The sequence below is a fragment of the Balaenoptera acutorostrata genome, chromosome 2 (genome assembly GCF_949987535.1).
Source record: "Balaenoptera acutorostrata chromosome 2, mBalAcu1.1, whole genome shotgun sequence".
Taxonomy (NCBI): domain Eukaryota; kingdom Metazoa; phylum Chordata; class Mammalia; order Artiodactyla; family Balaenopteridae; genus Balaenoptera; species Balaenoptera acutorostrata.
The window spans coordinates 178,734,684-178,748,006 of NC_080065.1; the positions used below are offsets into that span (position 1 = coordinate 178,734,684).

The following is a 13,323-nucleotide window of genomic DNA, read 5'->3' on the forward strand; positions in this document are numbered from 1 at the left end:
TAATTTTGGCAAATTCTCAGTTATTCTCTCTTTGGAGAGCAGCACTTGTCTGTAACTAAGCCTCAACACAGGTAGCTGTGAGTAGAATGAGAAATACTGACTTGCTGCGCCTCCTGAGAAGTTAACCCTCCGACTGGGGAGCAACCTCTTGCTACTGGTTACTCCAGTCTGGACTGGAGTTTCCATCTCGCTGAACTGGTATAAAGGAGGGAGGTAGGAGATATCAAGTACCAGCTCCCTGTTCTAACCAAATTTACTCATAGATTTTTTTCAATAGTTGTTTCCTCATTTACTGTATGCCCTTGAGACCATTTCCAGAGACTTTAAATGATTGTTTTTTAATACTTTTCACCAGTTTCACTAAGAAGTGGATCTGTGAAGCTCCTCAAGCTAGCATGCAGGAGATCGATTACCTTTTTAATATTTTTTGATGTTTTTATTTCCCATTCAAAAAATTAAATATATTCGCAGTATATACATATATCAAATCATTATGTTGTACACCTAAACTAGTACAGTGTTATATTATATGTCAATTATATCTCAATAAAAGGGGGGGAAAAGAAATCTTTTAGAAAATATGAAAAAAGTTTAAAATGGTAAAATTTATATTTTACATATTTTACCACAGTATATGGTAAATATATATATGTAAATAAAATATGTGTGCACTAAAAAAAATGTATGAAATACAAAGAAAATTTTGAAAACTCAGGAATTTAATAAATTGACATGATTCCATTTTAATTAAATAAATTTAAGTTTTTAAAATAGATAATACATGCTTTAAAAATACACATAAAATGTATACTGTGAATTATCTTTCCCATGCCTGTCCCATGTAAATAGTTCTCATCTCTTAATTTTTTTTTTACCTCTTAATATTAAGTGATGTTTAGTATTCTTTTTTTTTGGCTGTGTTGGGTCTTCGTTGCTGCGTGCTGGCTTTCTCTAGTTGTGGCGAATGGGGGGCTACTCTTCGTTGCGGTGCACAGACTTCTCATTTCGGTGGCTTCCCATTTCGGTGACACGGGCTCTACTCGTGGGGAGCTTCAGTAGTTGCGGCGCACGGGCTCAATTGCTCCATGACATGTGGGATCTTCCCCGACCAGGTCTCGAACCCCTGTCCCCTGCATTGGCAGGCGGATTCTTTTTTTTTTTTTTTTTTTTAATTTATTATTTTTGGCCGTGTTGGGTCTTCGTTTCTGTTCAAGGGCTTTCTCTAGTTGCGGCGAGTGGGGGCCACTCTTCATCGCGGTGCGCGGGCCTCTCACTGTCGCGGCCTCTCTTGTTGCGGAGCACAGGCTCCAGACGCGCAGGCTCAGTAGTTGTGGCTCACGGGTCCAGTTGCTCCGCGGCATGTGGGATCTTCCCAGACCAGGGCTCGAACCCGTGTCCCCTGCATTAGCAGGCAGACTCTCAACCACTGCGGCACCAGGGAAGTCCCTAGTATTCACTCTTGTCTATACTTACATACTTTTCAGCATATAAAAGAAAATATGTACTTTATTGTTGCAGTTGTTTTGTTTGGGGTTGATTCACCTCAATATACTAATGGTGGGGTTTTTTTTTTTAATTTTCTGGAATCTTTCATAGACTAATGGAGCTTTTGAACTGTAATTTTCCACTAGTCATGGATCACTGACTCATGGAATTGTCTAAAAATTTCAAAACCCTTACAACTTACTCCAGTATAAGTTTCATAATAGTTTTTTAAAAAACTCAATAGCAAAAAGGAGGTATGGGAGAAATTGCTGTCTGTCCCACAGCTATTCCACTAATAAAATCATATTATACCACATCTAGTCCCTGTGACTTGTTTAATGTTCCTTACAAGTATGTTTGTAAAATTCATTTGTGTTGTATGTAGTTGTGATCTTTTTTATGTATTGGTATAAATATACCGCAATGTACTTATCATTTCTCCAGTCAATGGACTTGTGAACTCTTCAGTTTTTGTTTTTAAAGATTTATTCATCATTTATTTATTTATTTATTTATTTATTTATTTATTTATTTATGGCTGCTTCCGGTCTTAGTTGCAGCATGCAGGATCTTCGTTGAGGCATGCAGGATCTTTCGTTGTAGCACGCAGGCTCTTCGTTGTGGTGCACAGGCTTCTCACTAGTTGTGGCGCACAGGCTCCAGAGCGCATGGGCTCTGTAGTTTGCGGCACTCGGGCTCTCTAGTTGAGGCATGCGAGCTCAGTAGTTGTGGCACAGTCTTAGTTGCCCACGGCATGTGGGGTCTTAGTTCCCTGACGATGGATCGAACCCGCATCCCCTGCATTGTAAGGCAGATTCTTTACCACTGCACCACCAGGGAAGTCCCCAGCTTTTGTGTGTTTGGTTTTGCTATTATAACCAGTGCTGCTCTGAGCATTTGTGTGTGTATCTCATTGTACAGTTCTGCAAGAATCCTAGGAATAGAACTGCAAGACCCTAGATCAGGTGGATATTCAACTTTAAAAGGCAGGACCAACTTACTTCAAGGTGATCACACTAATTGACATCCACAACAGCAGTGTAGATAAGCTGCCTCATGTCAGGTTTTCACCAACTATATTTATAGAACTGTTCAATTTGCCGATCGGGTGCCTGAGAAATGGCATCTCCTTTGGCCTTAATGTGCATTCCATGATTTTATGCTGCTGAGGTTGAACACTTTTTCAGATGTTTGAGCCATTTACTGACATCTTTCATTACTCAGATGATTTGGCAGCAGAATTCAACACAGCTGAGCTGAACACTCCTTTTTAAAATATACATGTACTGGGACTTCCCTCGTGGTCCAGTGGCTAAGACTCCGTGCTCCCAGTGCAGGGGGCCCGGGTTCGATCCCTGGTCAGGGAACTAGATCCCACATGCATGCCGCAACTGAGAGTTCGAATGTTGCAATTAAAGATCCCGTAACTAAGAACTAACTAAGATGTCGTAACTAAGACCTGGCACAGCCTAAATAAATAAATAAATAAATTTTAAAATAAAATAAAATATGTATGTGTGTGTGTGTGTGTGTGTGTATATATATATATATATAAAATCTTCATATGGAACAAAAATACAAAATATTGGTCTTTGGAGGTTGTAACTACAAGAGTGTTCAATGAATGGCACTTTTTTATTTTATGCACTTTTCTGTATTTGTAATATTTCACATTTCTGAATGTATAAAAAATTCAGAAAGTACAAGAGGTGAACAAACTCAGTACCACCTCATTCTCCCCACACTCACTTTCCAACTCAGCCTTTCCTAGTAACGTGTTTTATCAGATTATTGTGTCCTTCTAGTGTTTTTTCATGCAAACAGAAGCAAATATTAAGTTAAATACTGACATTTATCCCTTTATGCACAAAAGGAGGATTGCTAGTTACCGTGGGGCATGCACTTCACTTTTTGTGTACACCTTGGAGGCCATCGCATGTCAGTACATAGTCTCCTTGTTCTTTTTCTTTTTTAATTAATTAATTTATTTTAAAAAATTTTGGCCACACTGCGTGGCTTGTGGGATCTTAGTTCCCCAATCAGGGATTGAACTCAGGCCCTTGGAGTGAAAATGAGGTATCCCAACCACTGGACCACTAGGAAATTCCCATCCTTGTTCTTTTTCAAAAGTTGTCTAGTATCCCAAAGTATGGGTAGACCATCTCTCGCTTATGGGGTCTCCTGTTGATTCTCACTTGTGTTGTGAGTAATCTGTTGCTTCTACAAACAAGGCTGCAATGAATGATCTTGTATTTAAGTCATTTCACAGGGCAGCAAGTATTTCTTTAGGAAGATTTTCCAGCAGCTAGATGAGTAGGTCAAAGAGAATAATAAATCCTACCCAATGCCTTCTATAGGGTTTGTGGCGTTTGCACCTTCACCAGCAAGCAGTATATGGAAGTGCCTGTTTCTGCACAGCCTCTGCAACGTGATTTCACCTGCCCCCTTAACAGGAGAACTCTGGTAACTCCGTGTTATTATTATTATTATTTTTTAAAACATGCATTGTCTTTTTTTTCCCTTTTTTTAAAAGTAATTTAATTTAATTTATTTTTGGCTGCATTGAGTCTTCGTTGCTGTGCATGGGCTTTCTTTAGTTGTGGCGAGCGGGGGCTACTCTTCGTTGCGGTGTGCGGCTTTCTCATTGTGGTGGCTTCTCTTGTTGCAGAGTACGGGCTCTAGGCACGCGGGCTTCAGTAGTTGTGGTGCGCGGGCTCAGTAGTTGTGGTTTGTGGGCTCCAGAGCACAGGCCTAGTAGTTGTGGCGCACAGGCTTAGTTGCTCCGTGGCGTGTGAGATCTTCCTGGACCAGGGCTCGAACCCATGTCCCCTGCATTGGCAGGCGGATTCTTAACCACTGCGCCACTAGGGAAGCCCCTCCGTGTTATTTTTAATGTGCATTTCTTTTATTCCCGGTGAGGTCTTGCATCTATTCTTCACTCCCACCTTCTTGAAACATTCTTCCTATAGCTTTTCTAGCCTCATTCTCCTGATTTTCCAATATTTCTTTTTGTTCTCCCCCAAAATTATAATATGATGATTAAGAGCCAACGCTGCCAACACTAATGGAGCAGGTGCCAGTGTGTGTCAGGTGTCTGGTAAGCCATATGCTGTCATTGCCTTATTGGACTCTCACAGGACAATGAAGTGGGTACTATTATCATCTCCATTTTATGAATAAAGTAGTTGAGGCAGAGATATTTACTAACTCACTCCTGGTCACAGGAGTAGTAACCCTGGAACAGGAATTGAGATCTAGTCCTGTCTGAGCCCTGTGAAGCCGTCCTCTTATACAGCTTCTTTTCCTGAAGAAGACAGTATTAGGGATTGCAGCACAGAGCAGGGGTGAAAGGGTTACAGCCAGAGGAAGTGGAAGAGGGGATTCAGGCTCTGCCACTCAGAAGCCAGGTGACTTTAGTCAGGCGATGGCCACTCTGTGAGTCTCAGTGTCTGCATCTTTAAATTGGGGCAGAGGGTCATTATGAAGATACACAGTAAATGCCAACATACACACATGAATAAACATTATGGAGCACCCACTCTGTGTCAGGCACTGTTCTCACAGCTGGCAACATAGCAGTGAAAAAGCAGACAAAAATCCATTCCCTGGAGGGGTGAACAAGAAAAATTTGTAAAACACATCATGTCTCAGGTGGTAATGAGTGTTGGGGAATAAAGAGGACAGGAAAGGAGAGGAGTTGGGAAGTGACTATTTTAAGTAGCGTGGTCAGGACCAGACTCACTGAGAAGGTGAGATTTGAGGTAAGGCCTGAAGGAGATGAGGGAGGAGCCAAATGAGATCCGAGAGAGCATTTCAGGCAGTGGGAACAGAGAGAAGGCTCTGTGAGGTGGGAATGTATCTGGATCGTTTGCAGTGCAGCAGGGAGAGCAGTGTGGCTGGAGGGAGTGAGGGAAGGAGCGGAAGGTGCGTGTGGCAAGGTCACAGCGTGAGATCCTGAAAGGCCTCTGGTTTGCGGTGGGGACTTTGGCGTTCCTCTGAGCTAGATAGGAGCATGGAATGAAGGGAGCCTTTTCTATCACCAGAGGTGGGGTGCAGTGGCATCTGCTTTACGGTTTCGGCGCCGCTCAGCAGGGAGGGCTGTGGGGGGCCACAAGACCGCCCCTTGACGCAGCGCTAGGAGCGAGGCTTCAGCACTCTGGACAGAGCCGCGCACGTTGCCCGGAGACCAGGGAGGCGGCCGCCCTCGGGGCGGAGCCTGCGGAAGCGGCCTATTAAAAGCGGTGCGCTTTGCGCAAGGGCTCATGCCATAGGAGCGGGGCCATGGGTGAAGCTTGAGAAACTGTCCAATTAGAAGCGCTGGCTCGATGACACAGCGTAAGATGTCAAGGGGCGGAGCCTGTGAAAAGCTCCCATTCGGAGCGGGGCCTGTTGATTGGCCCTGTTGAAGCGGCCGTGCGCCAAGAGGCGGTCCTAGGCGCAAGGAGGACGTCGTTTTTGAAAGGGTGGTGTTTGCCCAAGCAGGTCCTCGGGTGGTTTCTGCTCCTCTCAAGTGGAAGCCCGCGTACCTGCGTGACCGGAGTTGGGACTCTCAGTAGATTCCCCAACCTCCCCTTCCTTGGGGTCCCCGCAACTGCGCAGGGGACCCCCCCAAAACTATAAGTAGGGGGTTGCCCTTAAGGAGTGGGTACTAAGGTCCTGGGACCCAGAAGGGCAGGAGTTTCTGGGCGTGGAGTGGAAAATCCAGAACCTCTGGATGAGAGTTGGGGGTTTGAATACCTCTGATGTTGAAATAGGGGTCCCAGAAGCCTGAATGGTCAGTGTTTTCTCTGGTTTATCCAGCTGGGGGTGGGAGCTGTCTTGTGATAGTCTCGGCCCCCACAGACCCGGTGCCAGGATGCCAGCATTTTGGGAAACACTGGGAAGGCCATAGGCCCGGGACTTGCGACCTGTGCGGAATGACCTCTGTGGCTACTCCTTGAACATTCCTGCTTGTTTTCCCACAACACAGCAGAGAGCTGGTGAGTCTGGACCCCTCTCCTTCCTGTGTCCTGGGGCAAGGTAATGCATCTCTCTTGGTCCCAGTCAGCTGTCTGGGATATTCAGTTTTATCCCCTCTTGGGTCTGGAAGTTGGTCCCTCACCAAGTCCAGTGGACTTTTGCCACACAAATCACTCTGAACCTCAGCTCAGATGTTCCAGAACTCAAGCCTCTTTCCTGGTCTCTCAGCCTCCATTTTCACCTCTCCCACACACCTGTTCTTTGCCCAATAGCCAAAGGGACTGTTCTTGAGCATCAGTCAGCCTGGGTTCTTCCCAGCTCAGAATCTTTCCATGGCTCCCCATTGTCCTCAGGATAAAGGTTAGAAGTCCTCTGCCTGCCTGTCAAGGCCCAGCACTGGGTGGCTCCAGGATTACATCAAACCACACTTTTCCCTTTTCGCAACCAAAACGCCTCACTCATCTGACTTTAGCTCCTTGAAGTCCATTCCCACCTCACAGGAGAACGGTTTGAGCCGTCTGTTCCCTTGGCATGGCATACCCTTGGCTCACCCCAGCTCCCCCCACCGCCCAAAACACCTGTCGGTCCCACTCAACAACACTGTCTCAAGACACAGAACACCTTTCCCGACACTCCCTGCCCCAGCTGGGACAGGGCCCTCTTGGTGCCTGGAAGCTCCATGAGGGCAGGGACCAGGTTCACTGCCACATTCCCAGCGTGCAGTATAGGACTGATACGTAAGCAATACCCAATAAATACATGTTGCATGAATGAAACAAATGAGCACGTGAAGTTTCCATTTATTCCGGGATGGGTTAGAATGAGCCTCTCAGCCAAAAACGTGTGCTGCACTGTTGCCCAAAATTGTGTCCAGAGGTCTTGGAACAGGCCTGCAAAGGGAAGGAAGAGCCGGCGTGGTGCTCACACCTGGACACGGACTCCTGAGGCTGGACAGCCCAGCTGCAGAGATGTCCAGGCCTGGGTCCTTAGGGGCAGGGCCAGCCCTGGTGGTTACACAAGAATGGTTGATGATCGGAGGTCCCTGCCAGGGTAGAGTAGTCGGGCAGCTGGGTGGTGACTTCAGGTCAGGCTGGACCCCAGGGACAACCAGGGCCCCAGTGACTGCTAAATCTAGAGGTGCAAATCCTGGATTTGCCTCCCCCATTCCTGCTCAGAAGCCCCCTTTCATCCTAGGTCTCTAATCCCCAATACTTCTCCCCTGGGATCAGTTCAAATTCCCGGCAAGGCCCTGCCCCTCCCTGGGACGTCATCTCACCCCACCATGAGGTGTCAGTCATGTGCTTTCTCCCTTCCTACCTTCCCTCCAAGGACACCCTCCAGGGTGGTGCCCAGTCCCAGGTCGCTGACCGCCAGGGCCTATCCACCAAGTACCCTGTCCCGTCAACTCGCTGAGGGTGTGGGCCATCCATCCTTCTGCTGATACTCCTGGTGCTCTCTGCTGGTGACTCAGGACGCATGACACCCTCCTCCAGCAACACGTGGGCCAAGACGTCTCTTCATAAGCCAGCTGTTGCCCACCATGGCCCTGGCTGAGAAGGAGGAGCTGGAGAAGCAGCTCTGCTAGGACCTCCTCCAGGCTGGCCTCCTGGACTTGGAGGGCAATAGGCCTGGGGGAAGGCCTCAGTCAACTTTGAAGGAGTGACGCACCAGCAGCAAGGCCTTCTTCGTGCTCAAGGTGTCAGCCACATCTTCCTGAACCCAGCTTCCTGGGGTGGTCCTGAGGGCTGGGATACTGTTGTTGGCCAGCTGCATCACCACCAGTGAGGTCCCTGAGCAGAGTCAGGGTGCCAAGGATCTGGGCTCACGAGCTGTCTCCTCAGGACAGACAGTTACCCATGCTGCAAAGATGCTGCTGGCTCTGTGCCGTCCAGACCTGACTATGGTAACCCTGTCTGTGTCCGACAAACTCCCAGGGCTGTGCCTGCATCAATGAAGATGAAACCTTCACCCAGCCTTGTACTGGGTCGAATATTGCCCCCCCAAACGGTATGTCCAAGTCCTAACAGCTGATATCTGTGAATGTGACCTTACTTGGAAAGGTCTTTGTAGATGTTTTTAAGGATCCGGGGATGAACTCATCCTAGACTAGGGTGGGCCCCAAATCCAATGACTGGTGCCCTTATATAAGGAAGGAGATTTAAGACAGAGAGACTCACAGGAAAAGGTCATGTGAAGACAGAGGCAGAGACTGGTGTGATGCTGTCACAAGCCAAGGGATGCCTGGAGCCACCAGAAGCTGGAAGAGGCAAGGGGAAATCCTGCTTGCTTGCTAATTAACGCCCTCTTTTTGGCAATAAACTTGTCCTGACCATGGCAAAGACTCAGACAGGCATCCATCAAAGATAAGCCACCCGGGGTCTAGCCCTTCCCCACAACAGAGGAATATGGCAGCAAGTCCCGACTCCCTGAGGACTTGTCACCATCGGTACATCTTTTTCCACTGCCTTCTCTGACCTTGAGATTCCTTCCCTTGCGGTGAGTCTGCATTCAGAAATGTGAACGGTGGCGGTGGCTGCTGCTTGGGAAACCAACGGTGAAACCTGTGTTGAGAACGCAGGTCCATAGTTGAAGGCATCTGGCAGGCGGTGCAGGAGTGTCCCTCGCCATGGACTTCTCAGTGACACAGCTTCCGTCCACACCTTTATCCTATCTTCTCAAACACAAGGTCCAAGTGATCTTGTGTGGGTCTCTTTTTTTCCATCCCCTGGACCTGTCAGGGAGAAGAGTCGAGGCTGGAAGCCAGCCATCCCTCAGGTCTGTCTCTGGTCTCCAAGTGCACATGCTTGAGGGATCCCAGAGCACTTCAGGCCAACACGAATGTTTGCACTGTGGGACCCGCTCCCTGGGCTGGACCATTTGGCATCCCGGGCCTCCTCTGCTCTGACAGTAAGCAAAATTCTTCCAATGTTTCCTCTTTTAGTGGAGAACACCTTTCTCTCACCTCCCCAAGAAGGCAAATCTTCATCCTTTGAAGGCACACTGGACTTTCTGCCTCAGCTGAGTGATTCTGAGTCAAGAATGGTTCGCACTCCTCCCAGTGGCCATGGCTAACCAAGCACGGGAGGCCAAGGGGCCACAATCTTGAACAGCACCTGGTCTGAGAGAGTGGACAGGCGGCAAGACTAGGTGGGTTCCCGTAGAGACGCAGCCCCAGGCCTCGCTGAGGGGCTCGTTCCAGACAGGCGGGTAAAGCACTCCGGGCGTGACCCCCACTCTCTCCCGGGAGCAGGGCCAAAGTTGAGAAGGGCTGCTCTGGGAAGGGCTCCTCCACCTGCGCACTGCTGACATTTAAGTGTAGAATGGTCAGCGGCAACCCTGGCCTCTACCCACTAGGTGACAAGATGTCTCCCAACCACTGCAAAATTACCCAGGATCGTGAAGCACGCCAACAGTGCACTCCGTGGAACACACTCGAGGTGGGGCGGCACCAGAGGAAAGGCCGTGGCTGCTGCAGACGCAAAGCGCCATCGTGGCATGGATGGTTCTGTGGCTGGGTTCCCCAGATCTTGGCATCTTTCAGCCAGATTCAACTGGGCTTTTTTAGGTTACACGTACCCAACCTACAAGGATGTTTTACTCCGTGGTGACTTGAAATTGCACTTAAAATTATGAGAATTCATGGAGCAGAAAACAAAGCATGCCCAACTGTGTGAGCAAACCCCCTATAGCAGCATGGGTCTCCGGAAGTCACTGTGCAGCCCACGGGGAGAGCTGGGACTACGGAGCCGCTGGGACACCAGTTCTGCAAGCTGCCAGGAAACTGGGTTGCTGGCCTTGGCCGTTCTCCGGTGACCAGGGACTGCCCTGCCCCCCACACCCTGCCTTCCTGTGCTGGGAACAGAGTGGAGGAACCTGCCCATCTTGCTGCTGGTGGCCCAGACACCCAGGCCTACGACAGGCACAGAGTTTTGTTTTTCTTTATTCGTCTACATTCAGCTCAATTCAGATGTACTGCCTGAATGATCCAGACATACAAAAAAAACCCCACTCTTTCCCACTGGTTTTTAAAATAAAATCTTCACTTATAAAACTGAAACACTAAAGCATTAAAATACAGAAAGCTCGTTTAACTCACTTCACAAAAGCATTAACAAATGACGTATCCCTTCCGTTACTATTTAAAGACAAACTGAGTTAACACTAACACCAATTGTAAATAGACAGAGGGATACTTAATTGCAAGAACTCAAAAAAACTCTACTCAGACAAAGTTGTAATGGCAACTAACAAACCACTGAAGACACGGAGTCCCAAACACAGCTAAATATGGGTCACAGGACGGGTCACGGGAGTGACCAGCTGCACCTCACAACACAGCAACGTGGACAGGGTAGGGCGGAAGGGGCCTGGAGAGGCCGGTTGACATGTTAACTGTGATGCATAAAACTGAATCTTACAACGGGGGAGTAAGTGCAGAAGGTACAAATCTTCACCCCTTGGGGGCTTTATCTGTACTGGTAGTTCATGCTGTGGTCTGCGTTTCTGCCGTAGCCCCCCTGTGACGACTGGTAGGAGCTGGGAGGGCCGCTGTAATTCTGGCTGGACCCCGGGGAGCTGTAGTTCGACTGTGACGAGTAGCCTCCTAAGGGAGAGAGGGGTGGGTTAGAGGTGAGAGGCACAGGCCTGCCCCGCGGTCAGAGAGCAGGACGTCAGCCAACACCGTTAACTGTGTCTGCCGGGGAGATCGCAGCAGGACAGCCATGGAAGCTCCACCTTGTTCTGCTAAGTGCCTTTCCAGGGTCATTGGGTCTAGTTGTTCCAAGAGCCCTGAGGTGGGACCATCAGCCCTGCGTTTATGAGGGGTGGGGAGCTGCCCAGCCACGACGCATGGGCAGTGGGAGCTGTAACCGGGGGCTGCCTGAGCACAGGCTGAGCTCACCACCCCAAACCAGAGCTCCACGTCAGGCTCTGTTTGGCCCTCACTGTTCTCCGTATTTTTTCCCGTTGGTGCCAACATTTAAGAGTAGGGCAATTTCTGAACGTCTGGCTCCGGAAGAACACGAAGCTGGAGGTGTGCCTAAGCCCGTGTTCTCACAGGGTCCTGGTGTGCCCGTGTCTCTCACTCCTTGTTCTTACCCCACATGGAAGCCAAGCGGCAGCTGCCACCGGGGCCCCCCTACCTGTGCTGCTATCTGCCCAGGCCAGGCCACGCCCCCTCCTCATGGAATCCGTGTGGCCCCTGCTGGCTCTGAGTTTAAGGCCCCCCATTCTGTGCTGCCTGCTGCCCCAAGCCCACCTTGTTTGCCTTGGTATGAGGAGCCGCCCCCAGAACCTCCGCCGTAGCCCCCGTGTGACCCTGGATTGTAGGACGACCCGCCTGAGCCGTAGCTGTTCCCGCCGCTTCGGCCTCCACTACCACTGTAGTCTGAGGGAAGAGAAGATAACACAGTTAAGGGGCTGTGGCCAAGACTGCGGCTAGGGCGATCTAGGTTCCTTGTGCGCGGCCTTGGCAGTGGCAGGCGCTCGGCTGAGGTCTGGGCCTTGCCCGATCCCTGTCTTGACTGCTGAAATTTGGCACACTCAGTCCAACCACGAAGCGCCAGGGGCCACTGGAGCCCTGTAACGTCATCATGTTCTGAAGCCCAGGTCCATCCTGCCTTCCCACCTGCTCCTCCAACCCAGGCTCCCCAGCAGCCTCCTCCCCTCTCCCACCCAGCCAGGCACCCGAGGCCCACCGCCAGGCCCACGCACAGGCAGCACAGCTTCTTTAAGGTCCCCGGCACGCAGCTGCCCGCTATCCTGCCATGCAGGAGTTCACACCCACGCTTCCCCAGGCCTGCTGGGTCTGTGCACAAGGTGGAAGGACCGGCGGACACGGAAGTAACTCAGGATGTGTTGGGGGCTGTCTCCAGAGCCCATCCCTGGAGGTAACCTCGCAACAGCTGGCCCCGACTCACAGGCTCTATCCACCCTTGGGCCCCAGCCTCAGCCCACAGTCTCCGGGACCTCGGAGAAGGCAACAGGGAGGGACCAGCAAAGACCTGGGCCAGGGGACCCTGCTTTCAGGATTTTCCTAACGCCCGCCCTACAGCCAGCACCACCCGGCTTCCTTCCGGTCCCTCCACCAGAGGTCAGGTTGGGGCAGGGCTGAGCTTCCACCACTCCTTGGGATCTGCTGCTGGCCTGGACCCCTGGCGGCTCTGGAAGCCAACTCACTGAATTTGCTCTCGTAGCTGTAGTCTGATCCGCCCCCGCCTCCGGGGGAGCTGTAGGAGTTTGAGTAGGAGGAGTAGTTGCCTTGTCCATGATTATAGCCTTTCTGCTTGCCCTGCGGGGGGCCGTAGTTGCTGTACTGGCCCTGGTTGTAGGACTGCTGCTGGCCTTGGTGGGACTGGTAGCCCGAGCCGTAGGAGGGCTTCTGCTGGCCCCCGTGCGGCTGCTTCTTCCCGGCGTGTTTCGGGGGCACTGGTGAGTTGTAGTTGTCACCTTGGTAGTAGGAACCGTAGCCAGAAGAGCCACCACCGCCCCCGCCGCCGCCACCACCACCGGCATTCCCAGAATGCCCTCCGTTGCTGTAGAACTGACCTAAACAGGAAGGCAGCGGGTCAGGTGGAGGATCGAGAGGCGGGGGAGGGGAAGGAGAGGGAAGGTCACAGCTGTGGGCCCTGAAGGCTGACCCACAAGCCCACTGGCCAGGCCGGGAGAGACGGAAAGAGGCAAGAGAGCGAGGAGCAGCGGCTCCGGTCCTTGAAGCAGCCTGGTATGGGCTGGCCCAGCCTTCAGCCCCACTCACCCATCAGCTGACGACAACAATGGCTCTCTGCCCAAGCAGCGGCACGACAGCAGGCCAGCAGCAGCTTTCGCAGCGGATGTCAACATTACAATGAGATGGGCTCCAAGCGCGGGATGACAATCACG

General features: G+C 50.6%; 1 protein-coding gene across 4 annotated transcripts in view; it reads right to left on the reverse strand.

Moving 5' to 3' along the window:
- Positions 1 to 10,366: 10,366 nt before the first annotated feature.
- Positions 10,367 to 13,323, reverse strand: part of ILF3 (interleukin enhancer binding factor 3) — a 28,179-nt gene continuing 25,222 nt past the window's right edge. For all 4 annotated transcript variants that reach the window (XM_028163249.2, XM_057539943.1, XM_007168968.3 and 1 more), the window contains 3 exons: positions 12,622 to 12,990; positions 11,702 to 11,830; positions 10,367 to 11,047 (listed from right to left, as the gene is read on the reverse strand). In XM_028163249.2, the coding sequence (XP_028019050.2) occupies positions 10,911 to 11,047; positions 11,702 to 11,830; positions 12,622 to 12,990 (635 nt within the window). In that variant the 3' untranslated portion in view covers positions 10,367 to 10,910. The remainder of the gene's footprint in view (positions 11,048 to 11,701; positions 11,831 to 12,621; positions 12,991 to 13,323) is intronic.